Source organism: Jatropha curcas, chromosome 8, assembly GCF_041381405.1.
Source record: "Jatropha curcas cultivar XTBG-Jc1 chromosome 8, XTBG_Jcur_1.0, whole genome shotgun sequence".
Classification (NCBI taxonomy): domain Eukaryota; kingdom Viridiplantae; phylum Streptophyta; class Magnoliopsida; order Malpighiales; family Euphorbiaceae; genus Jatropha; species Jatropha curcas.
Window position 1 is genome coordinate 3,834,178 of NC_143158.1, and position 11,560 is coordinate 3,845,737.

An 11,560-nucleotide genomic window follows, 5' to 3' on the forward strand; every position below is an offset into this window, starting at 1 on the left:
TTCGTTGACCGCAGAGCTTCGACACTATTTTACGTCTCCCATGATTCCATGTAATCAACTCTACATAGGTTTTATCCATCTACCGTTGGATGTTTGACAAATAGCGATCCATATCCAACGGTCATTGTCTAATCCTCTGATTGAGAAAGGACCTGTCGTTTATGTATGTCGCGTAAAATACGGGCTCCGTTAATGATTGCATCAAAGTCGTTTAATTCCTATTGATGCCGTTTTCAGGAAAACCAATATGAGAATAAGACAGGTCGTCGAGAACCATCACCTCGAATTTTCTATTGCAAATAAATTGGATATCGTACTGATTCTAATTTAACTCAATTTATACGGTCATATTCACAGCTACTCAAATTCTGTCCGTATTTTGTTACTTCTGCGCTTCGCAGGCAGATATTACTGCATTGTTTGAATAATAATAATAATTATTAAATTATATTATTATTCGTCTTTATTTATATACAATAATTGATTATTCAATATTTTAAAATAAATATAATCATCTATATTTAAAAAAAATCTATAATGTTCCAAAAACATACAATTGTAAAACTTATGTGCAAGACTATTAATAAAATTGTAAAGGTCTTTAATATCATAAATGATATTTAAGGCCAGTTTAATGGTTTAAGCTTTCTTTTAGAGTCCATCTAAGCATGGTGACCGGTTCGGTTTTAACCGAATCGAATCATACTGTAGATAAATCAAAATTGGTGGTTCAAAATTTTGAATTAAAACCGGCGGTTCAAAAGCCGGTTAAGATTCACGTGAATGTTAAAAAATGAACATGAATCGGTCTTGAACCGGCGGTTAACCAGCAATTCTGGTTCGGTTCGAACCGGATGCGCAAATAAAATTATTTGAGAAAAATTTATTTGCTTTATGTAAAATCTTTAAAAAATAATAAAAAAGAAAAAGAAAAATTTGCAAAGAGATTTGATAACCATCAATTGGTTCAAGTCTTCAAAACACTTGTTGCAAAATAGTCCAAGCAAAGCAAAAGAGATTCAAAATCAATTAAAAGCTAGGTTCAATATTAGATTTTACACTAACCTATATAAACCTTACGTACCTTCTTCATATATAATCCTTCTCAAAGCATAAATTATGCTTTTGCAGAAACCACACCCAGCCTCATTCATTGTGTTGCCTAAGCATGCCGCAAATCCAATAATTGTCTCATTCCAATAACCGTCATCAAGCTGTAAGACGTTTCCGTATATCCTATGAAGAAGGATCCAGCTTACCATAATATATAATGATGAAAGAGGTTGGAGATTATATACAATAACATATAATTTAAATAAATCTATCCAGATTTAAAAGTTCAGATTTTTTAGTTGGATTATTTTAGATGATTGGATTAGATTAGGTTTCAAAACGTTATCAATTATCAACAATTATCAGTATTATACTAAATATTAAATTAAATACATTAATTAAGTTGATCAATCAAAATACAAAAAAATAAGAAAAAATTTTAAATTTTTTTTAAAAAAAAAGAAAAATACAATGCTGAATAAATAGAACGCATTAAACTTTCCTTTTGTTTCAATTTTTGTGTATATATATATATAATTAGTTATGCACACGCGCAATCCACGGATTGTGTAATTTTATATTTTAAAATTAATTTGAATAGTAATATTTAAAAGTATTGTTGTGATTTATATTTGTCTTGTTTTCATTTAAATAATTAGCTTATGTATTTTAATTAAATAATGAAATGTGGAATTATATGCTCCTTTTGTAATTAAGTGATAAAATTATTTATTTTTTCTTTGAAATTTTCACATATGCAATCAAAATATTTATTAATTCTTTTATAATTAAATAAGGTATAAAAAGATTTAACTATATTGTAATAAAATTTAGTGAATTAAAGTTATATTTTAATTCTATTAGTCCACCACATTGTTATAACTTCATTATCTAATTAATATTAATTAATTTCATTAGTTTTGTAATTAACTATTAGTTGTCAACGCTGGTTTAATTACTTAACTTAATGCTTTTAAATGTAAAAAAAATTAATTATAATGAAAAAAATCAAGCCACATTAGCATCCATATTTTAGAAATTATATATTTATATAGATAGATATTGATAAATGATATATAAATTAAAATAATAATAAATATATTCTAATACTTGTTTTAAAAAAAATACTTTAACCCGATTAGAAATTATAATATTAAAACAATAAATATTTTAACTTAATTATAAATTCTAATATTTTTATAAAATAAAAAAGAAAAATAATTTCAACTCAATTAGTTATCCTATTATTTAAAAAAATCAATTACGAATCATAAAATTAAAAAATGGATAAAAAGTTTAACCCAATTAGGAAAAATAAAAATATTTTAAGCAATTTATTATTATAATAATAAATGAGTAATATTTAATTTGAATATGGAATCCTAATATTTTAAAAAAATAGAGAGGTAAAAATTTTTAACTCAATTAAGAAACTTAATATTTTTATAAAATAAAAAAGATAATCCTTAAAAGTTTATTATCAAGACAATTTTAACTGCATTAAAATCATAATATTTTAAAAAATCATCGAGGATAATTAGAGATATTTGAACTATAACTATAACTATATATATTCTTAAAAAAGTTCATCCCAATTTATTGGAAAAAGATTTTCTAAAAGTTAAAAAAAGAAAAACAATATATAACATTGTAATCTACCTAACAAGTTAGAGCATCTCCGATCCAAATGTGAATTACTCTTATTTAATTATCACATCAGAAAAATAGAAAAATTTCTTGAAAAATGCTTTTCAATGCTAATGTCTATTTAGGATATCAAGCTAAGGTGTCAAAAAAACGAATGGATAATGTTTACTACACTTTTTATTTCTAAAAAGTTTTTTAAACTATGTTAATATTTATTGTTCTTTAGTAATTGTGAGCTCGGAAAAGAAAGAAAAAAAGAGAATAAAAAAAATCTAAAAATTAATGCATTAAAGAAATTTTTTTAAAATTTATTATCTATAAATAAACATTCAACCACGCGCAGCATTGGAGATACTCTTAGCGTGTCCAGTAACCAATTTCTCTATCCAGAGAATTTTCGATTTCTACATTGCAGTAAAAGCCGTATTATCCAAAGGATGTAGCGTTGTGACTGTGGCCGTCGTAAAGTTAAAGATATTTAAAGTTGGCCTGCAAGTTAGGTGAAACTTTTGATTATATAAACAGTAGAGGTTCCATTTGTTGTACAGAAATAGAAAAAGAGCATCACACTCATATCTGCAGTTTTCAGAGTTTTTATTTCATAGTTTCTCTTTCAAGTGGTGGATTGAGAAATAGGTTAACTCCTCAAATAATTACACACACATAAAAAAAAAAAAAAAAAAAAAAAACCTTTCCTTACCTTACTCTCGACCACATCCGAAAAGTCTCCACCCAAACAAACCTTTACAAGACGGTTACCGACAGGTCCTTTAATTATCGTCTACCAAAGACAGTAACCTCATCTAAACTTCAAGCAGAGAGAAAGTCGTCTTTCTTGCTGAAAATGGAGGGATTGATGCGGGTACCTTATGATGCTACAGTGAAGGTTATGTTGGCTTCACTGGAACGAAATTTGCTGCCCGGCGCCGTTACAAGGAGCCTCACTCGATTACTCTTGGCAAGCCGTCTTCGGTCCGGTTACAAGCCTTCCTCTCAGCTCCAACTCTCTGACCTCCTCCAGTTCATGCATTGTAATGCTTTGCTTTTCGCTTTTGAGTAAATTATATACTATTGGCCACTTCTCTCTTTTTGTTTTTCTTCTGATGGATGATTTGTGGTGCTCTTACTGTCGTGTTTATAGCTATGAAGGAGATGCCTATAGCAATCAAGACCGACAAGCCTAAAACTCAGCATTATGAACTACCCACTTCTTTCTTCAAGTTGGTCCTGGGCAAAAATCTCAAATAGAGGTATTTGTCATGGATTGCACTGTTTATAGGGTTCTTACAAAACTGGATATAGAAAGCATTTAGCTTTGCTATTTTATATGAGCTGGTTTTGATTTATATGTGAACTAGTGCAGCTGTTGTTATTTCTCTGATAAATCAAACACCTTAGAAGATGCTGAGAAAGCAATGTTGGAGCTATACTGTTAAAGGTCACAGCTAAAAGATGGACGCACTGTTCTTGATGTTGGATGTGGATGGGGATCACTTTCTTTGTACATCGCCCGAAAGTACAGCAACTGCAAGGTTACTGAGATTTGCAATTCAACAACACAGAAAGCATACATAGAGGACCAGTGCCGGTAGTTGATGCAATAGCAATTTGACAGACACTTCAAAGAATTAGATTTTACTCCGGATATGTAGTATTAATTGGATTATCAGAACTCAAAAACCGTTTAATTACCTTTTGTGTAGGGATCTTCAGCTGCAGAATGCAGAAATCATTGTTGCAGATATTAGTACATTCGAAATGGAGGCATCCTACGACCGAATATGCTCAATCGGAATGTTTGAGGTAAGTTGTTTTTCATACCTTATCATGAATGCTACTATTGAAAAGTGGATACAATTTGATAATTAGTTTTGTCCGTTAACAGCATGTGAAGATCTATAAAGATCTCCTCACAAGATTTCCAGGTGGATGAAACAAGATGGTCTTGTTTTTGTTCATCATTTCTGCCATAAGGCATTTGCTCACCACTCTGAGGTGTAATAATTGTTAATTAAGCATATATTTGTTTATTAGCTTTGCATATTTTTAGGATTGTTAATTAACTAATTTGCATTCCATTCTTACTTCTGTTCAGGATTTAAATGACGATGACTGGATTACTAGGTATTTCTTCACTGGAGGAACGATGCCTGCTGCAAATCTGTTGCTTTATTTCGAGGTTATCTTTGTTCATTTCATTGTAAAATCTTTTGAAGCGTAAAGTGAATATTTCTTTGCCAGAAGGAATCATAAAATGAAGATGCATAACCATTTCAGAACAAATTGAACTTGTGCCGCTTCAGAACCAAGAGAAGTTGTGCATTATGATTATATGATCTCACTTCTCTTAAAGAAGCTTCTTCTTGCTAACAAATTTTGTGCAGGATGATGTTTCTGTTTTCAACCATTGGCTTGTGAATGGGAAACACTATGCATAGACAAGGTGAGAATGAATAACACTGCAATTTACGAGACAAAGACCGTGTGACATTTAAGACATACTTGAAATTTTCAGTGAAGAGTGGCATATTTTTAGAATAGAGCAGAACATGGCATCGATTAAGCCAATAATAGAGTCAATCTAGGGCAAAGATCAAGCTCTCAAGTGGACTGTCTACTGGAGAACATTCTTTATTGTTGTTGCAGAACTTTTTGGATACAACAATGGTGAGTAATGGATGGTTGCACTTTTCCTGTTTAAGAAAAATGAATAACTCCCTTTGTATTGAAGAAGGCTTTTGTAACGTAGCAGTACGATTGTTTCAATTACCCAACAAGTAAACATCTTTTAGTTGTGTCTAGGGCTTGAAATTGGATTTATATCTCTCTTCTACAAAGTCTAGCAGAAGTTTCCATTTTGGATTTTTGAACTCTGTCAGGAAGAAGAAATATTTTAAGTCAACTAGGAACCCTAATATTTTTAAAAAATAAAACAAAAATATTGTTGAAAATTTATTATTATGATAACTTTAACTTAATTATAAATATTTGAACTCAATTAATAATCATAAAATTAAAAAAAAAGGATTATTACAATTAGGAATATTTTAACTATGTTAGGAATCTTAATCTAAAAAAATGATAGCATTACTGTCAAAACATTATTTGTACTTAATTAGGAATTCTAATATTTTTATAAATAAAAAAAGAGAAATAATTTTAACTCAATAAAAAATTTAATATTTCTGCAAAGAAATAAAAATATCCATAGAAATTTATTATTATACAAAATTTTAATATTTGGACTCAATTAGGATTCTAACATTAAAAAATCCAACTAGAAAACCTGATATTAAAAAAGGACAAATACATTAACTCAAATAGAAATTCTAATATTTTTTGTAAATAAAAAAAGCAGAAATAATTCAATTCAATTAAGAATATTTGAATTCATAAGGAATAAAAATATTAAAATAATTATTTAATAGAATATATGCTAATAATAGAATATGATAATATGCTAATAAAAATAATATGCTAATAATAGAATATGATAATTTATTATTATAATGATAATGATTATATTAAATGAATCCTACTTATTTTTTGCTTTAAAAGAGAGCGATAGAAGGAAGTGCGCACATGCATACAACTAATTTGTTTGGATAGCAATTTAGAGAGTAAAGAAAATATTGGGGGAAAATAAAAAGGAAATATATATATATATATATATATATATATATATATATATATATATATATATATATATATATATATATATATATATATATGTAAAATCTTATTGATTTTTGGATATTTGAGAGAAAATGATTTTATAAAAAAATAAAATTATGAGTTTAATATATATTTTAAAAGAAAAATCACAACAAATAAGAGTAAAATTATAATTTTAATTATTTTTCTCTAATTTTTCTCCCAAATTGGTGAGCAAATGAACTTATGGTACTAAAATTTATTTATTTTTTCTTCATATTTTTCTTCCTCTAATAATTCTTTTCATTCCCAAATAAGTGAAAAAAAAAGAAAATTTATTTATTTCCTTCTCAATTTTCTTTATTTTTATATTCTCTCAAAGATAGTATAAATTGAGGCTACTAGATTCTTTTAATTTTTTATCTTTAAAATTTAAATTTGAATAAAGTGAATGGCAGCATAAAAGTAAATATATGAGTTAACGTGGGAATATTTTGGAATGGGATTATACGCAACGAGACTTTATAATTGAGACGGGATTATTTAATTTAATTTTTTTAATTTCGTTTGAAACGGGATTACATACAATGGGACTGAAAATCCATTTTTCTATATGTCACGACATTTTGAGATTACCGAAAATGATGTAATCCCGTTCCAACATCGACAACGGTTTTTTTTTTTACGGTGTCGATTAACGACAGATCCTTTAATTATCTCAGTACTGTCGTTTATTAAAGACAGGAAAGTGACGTGAGTTACGGTTTTAAATTTTGATATACAATTCAATTTTTAATTTAGATTTTAATTAATGCTTTTATATTTTTATTTTGAAAAATTATTATAATACCTTTAATTTTTATTTAAACTTATTATCAAACCTTAAATTCAACAAATTTTGCACTTATCATAATAAAAATGAATATAGTCCAAAAAATGTATTTAATTAATTATAAAATGCTGATTTTTCAGGAAAAAATATAGTCCGATGGTGCGAATGTTAAGGACTTTAATATTTTTAAAAAGAGGAAGATAAAAATATTAATTAAAAAATAAATTTCCTAAAATAAAAGGTGAATGAGCTGGAGAGACAGGATATCAGTGACTTTTAAACTCATCTAATCTTCGAAAAGATAGCGCGTCGTCTTTCTTGCTGAAAATGGAGGGATTGATGCACGTACCTTATGATGCTACAGTGAAGGTTATGTTAGCTTCACTGGAACGAAATTTGCTGCCGGACGCCGTTACAAGGAGGCTCACTCGATTACTCTTGGCAAGTCGTCTTCGGTCCGGTTACAAGCCTTCTTCTCAGCTACAACTCTCTGACCTCCTCCAGTTCGTGCATTGTAATGCTTTCCTTTTCGTTTTTAAATAAATTATATATTATTGGCCACTTCTTTTTTTCTTTTTGTTTCTTCTGATGGATGATTTGTGGTGCTCTTACTGTTGTGTTTATAGCTCTAAAAGAGATGCCGATAGCAATTAAGACTGACAAGCCTAAAACTCAGCATTATGAACTACCCACTTCTTTCTTCAAGTTCGTTTTGGGCAAAAATCTCAAATACAGGTATTGTTAATCAGTTGGTTAAGTAGTCAAAGTAGCGTTTTGAGCTTTGTCATAGTCATTGGATAGTCAAAACTGATTGATAGAATAAAATCAATTGGTGCAATAATATTACAAGAATCAATAATTAGTCAAAGTACCTAATTACCCATTTGTTGCATGAGAAGGCAAATCAGGGTTTTTCAATCTACGCTTTTATTGTTATGGATTGTACTGTTATGGGGTTCTCACAAAACTGGATATAGGAGGCACTTAACTTTGCTATTTTTATGAGCTGATTTGGTTTTATATGTTAACTAGTGCAGTTGTTGTTATTTTTCTGACAAATCAAACACCTTAGAAGATGCTGAGAAAACAATGCTGGAGCTATACTGTGAAAGGTCGCAGCTAAAAGATGGACACACTGTTCTTGATGTTGGATGTGGATGGGGATCACTTTCTTTGTACATCGCCCGACAGTACAGCAACTGCAAGGTTACTGGGATTTGCAATTCAACAACACAGAAAGCATACATAGAGGAACAGTGCCGGTAGTATGCTGCTTGATGCAATAGCAATTTAGCAGACACTTAAAAAAATTAGATTTTACTCTGGATATGTAGTATTAATTTGATTAGCAGAACTCAAAAACCATTTAATTACCCTTTTCTGTAGGGATCTTCAGTTGCAGAATGTAGAAATCATTGTTGCAGATATTAGTACATTCGAAATGGAGGCGTCCTATGACCGAATATATTCAATTGAAATGTTTGAGGTAAGTTGTTTTTCATGCCTTATCATGGATGATGATATTAAAAAGTCTATATAATTTGATAACTTAGTTGTCCCTTTAACAGCATATGAAGAACTATAAGGATCTCCTTCACAAGATTTCCAAGTGGATGAAAGAAGATGGTCTTCTTTTTGTTCATCATTTCTGCCACAAGGCATTTGCTTACCATTTTGAGGTATAATTGGTCATAACTGTTAATTACACACATATTTTGTTGATCATCTGCATATTTTTTGAACTTTAGTTTATGCAAAGGATTAGTGCTTATGCATTAATTTGCATTCCATTCTCTGTTTCTGTTCAGGATTTAAATGACGATGACTGGATTACTAAGTATTTCTTCACTGGAGGAACAATGCCTGCTGCAAATCTGTTGCTTTATTTCCAGGTTTGCTTTATACATCTCATTCTCATATCTTTCGAAGTGTAAAATGCATATTTCTGTTCCAATGGACAAGATCACAAAAACAGAAGGAATCATAAAATGGAGATGCATAACCCTTTCAGAACAAATTGAAAACCGCTTCAGAGCTATTAGAACTTTTGCATTATGATTGTATGAGCTCAGTTCTCTTACAGAAGACGTCTTCTTGCTGAAAACTTTTGTGCAGGATGATGTTTCTGTTGTCAACCATTGGCTTGTGAATGGGAAACATTATGCGCAGACAAGGTGAGAATGAAAATAACCCTGCAATTTAAACTTTCTAGATTCATTAGTCTCCTATACTGGCGTCAAGATTCACATTCAAGACGTACTTGAAATTTTCAGTGAAGAGTGGCTCAAAAGAATGGACCAGAACATGGTATCAATAAAGCCAATAATGGAGTCAACCTATGGCAAAGATCAAGCTCTCAAGTGGACTGTATACTGGAGAACGTTCTTCATTGCTGTTGCAGAACTTTTTGGATATAACAATGGAGAAGAATGGATGGTTGCACTTTTCCTGTTCAAGAAAAAGTGAAAAACTCCCTGTTCGTGTTGAAGATGTTATGTTGGGAACCTAAGGCTTGTGTGATAATCTTAGCAGTACGACTCTTTAATTTGATCTAAGAAAATAAGTATAAGTTGTCAATATAATACATTGTTGTACAACAAAAATAGCAGTAATGGAGTTGCCTAGAGCAGGGTTGGCAAGACGTGGGAGTATTAGGAGTAATAGCAACAATACATTGTCTGAATATTTAAATTTTTTAATTTAATGTTTTTTCAAGCTGACATGGCTTGCCCGAAAGCTTGGTGAGACCGTAGGGTCCCATTTATGATCAATATTAAATCCTGAGCCTGATTTGGCTATTGCTTGTATTTTATTTAAAAAAGTAATTTTGTCAATTTTAATATGTTAACAAAAAAAAAATTAGTATTAGGAGAGAGAATTCAAATCTAGTATCATAGCACGTTGTGTAAGTATTTATCACTAGGTTATGTTTTAAATGTACTGTTTTAATATTAAAAAGGCAACAAAATATTAATGAAAATAGAGAAAAAAAATAAGAAATTACATTTGACTCAAATAGAAAACGAGTCAGTCAATTTTGATATGTATCTAAAATATCAATTTTTGCTCCAAACTTTTTTAAGGAATTTCTGAAGTTGAGAAAAATTGATATTAATTATTCAGATTCTTTTTCGTGCAATTCTTTCAATCTAATGAAAGTTTCCATGCAACATAGCTACCTTCTGTTGGCTTGCCATGAAACGGAGTCATGTAGACTACATCGTATCCATAAATTCTCACTCATCTCTTACCTCCTTAAACTAAAGCCTCCCTGCCTTACTCCAACTATAAATTCTGAACTCGCACACGAAAATGGATGAATTCAAAGGTCAGCCTCGCCTCCCAGAAATTTGCCGCCCCTAAAGGCTACGATCGATATCAGGCTGAAACCGGACCTTTCCGCCTGCACATTCGCATGGCAAAGTCTCTATGGACCTTGACATCGTCGTTGCCACCAAATTCATTGTCCTAAACTCCGCTGACCTCTCTGTCAAGTCCGGCTCCAACTACTTCACCTCCTCTAAGGTATTTTCCGATCTAAACGTTTTCTTTTTTGGGTTAATATTGGGAAATTCTGTCAGTCGAAATTAACTGCCATTTCAAAACAGGTGTTTAAGCCCGTGAAAGTTGATTTGGTGGTAGCAGATGAGATACTGGTGTTGGAGTTCGCTGAGACACTTCACATCGGTGTGTGAGTTCTTGCGATTGAGTTCGCCGGAGTTTTGAATGACAAACTCAAGCGACTTACAGAAGGTTTGGTTATCTTATTAGATTCTCGAATCCTACAAGTTTAATTTTAAAAATCGATTTGTGTTTCATTAAAGTTTTGATTTTTTTTTCATTGCTTCTGTTCAGTACCTATGATCATAACGGTTAGAAGAAGAGCATAGCAGTCACTCAGTTTGAGCCAGCTGATGCTAGGAGATGCTTTCCATGTTGGGACGAGCCTGCTTGCAAGGTCTCTCTTATTGCTTCTGAATCAGTCATGTGCATTTTCTGCTTCTTTTTATTTATTTTCTGTAACTCTGACCAAATGAGTGTTGGTGGTGCAGGCTAAATTCAGGATCACTCTAGATGTGCCATCTGAATTGGTAGTTCTTTCCCATGTGCCAGTTCTTGAGGAGAAAGTGGAAGGAACTCTGAAGACAGTTTCCTACCAGGAAACACCTCTCATGTCTATATATTTGGTGGCAATTGTCGTTGGTTTGTTTGGTTATGTTGAAGATCACACATCCGATGGTACAATTGTACTTTATTCAGTTATTTGTTGGTGATGGAACGACGCTTGCTCTTCATGTTGTGTAATCTTGCCAAAACTATATAGGGATCAATGTTCGAAGTTTGCATTGCATGTTGCTGTGTGTTGTGCGGTGC

The 11,560-nt window shown here is 30.8% G+C and overlaps 1 protein-coding gene, 1 long non-coding RNA gene and 1 pseudogene across 3 annotated transcripts; all 3 read left to right on the top strand.

Moving 5' to 3' along the window:
* The first annotated feature begins 3,250 nt into the window (after positions 1-3,250).
* Positions 3,251-5,501, top strand: LOC105638109 ((S)-coclaurine N-methyltransferase-like; annotated as a pseudogene). The gene is made up of 7 exons (XR_016322249.1): positions 3,251-3,731; positions 3,842-3,950; positions 4,064-4,288; positions 4,404-4,503; positions 4,586-4,695; positions 4,796-4,879; positions 5,085-5,501. The product of XR_016322249.1 is annotated as a (S)-coclaurine N-methyltransferase-like (transcript).
* A 1,940-nt stretch (positions 5,502-7,441) lies between these two features.
* LOC105638108 (S-adenosyl-L-methionine-dependent methyltransferases superfamily protein) lies at positions 7,442-9,906 on the top strand. The gene is made up of 8 exons (XM_012221840.4): positions 7,442-7,700; positions 7,813-7,921; positions 8,224-8,448; positions 8,573-8,672; positions 8,755-8,865; positions 8,995-9,078; positions 9,302-9,360; positions 9,460-9,906. Exons 1-8 carry the CDS (start codon positions 7,514-7,516, stop codon positions 9,650-9,652), a joined length of 1,068 nt encoding a protein of 355 aa, XP_012077230.1. The 5' UTR covers positions 7,442-7,513; the 3' UTR covers positions 9,653-9,906.
* Positions 9,907-10,421: 515 nt separating this feature from the next.
* LOC105638377 (uncharacterized) lies at positions 10,422-11,560 on the top strand. The gene is made up of 4 exons (XR_002284804.3): positions 10,422-10,711; positions 10,795-10,939; positions 11,042-11,144; positions 11,239-11,560. It is a non-coding gene; the product is annotated as an uncharacterized LOC105638377 (long non-coding RNA).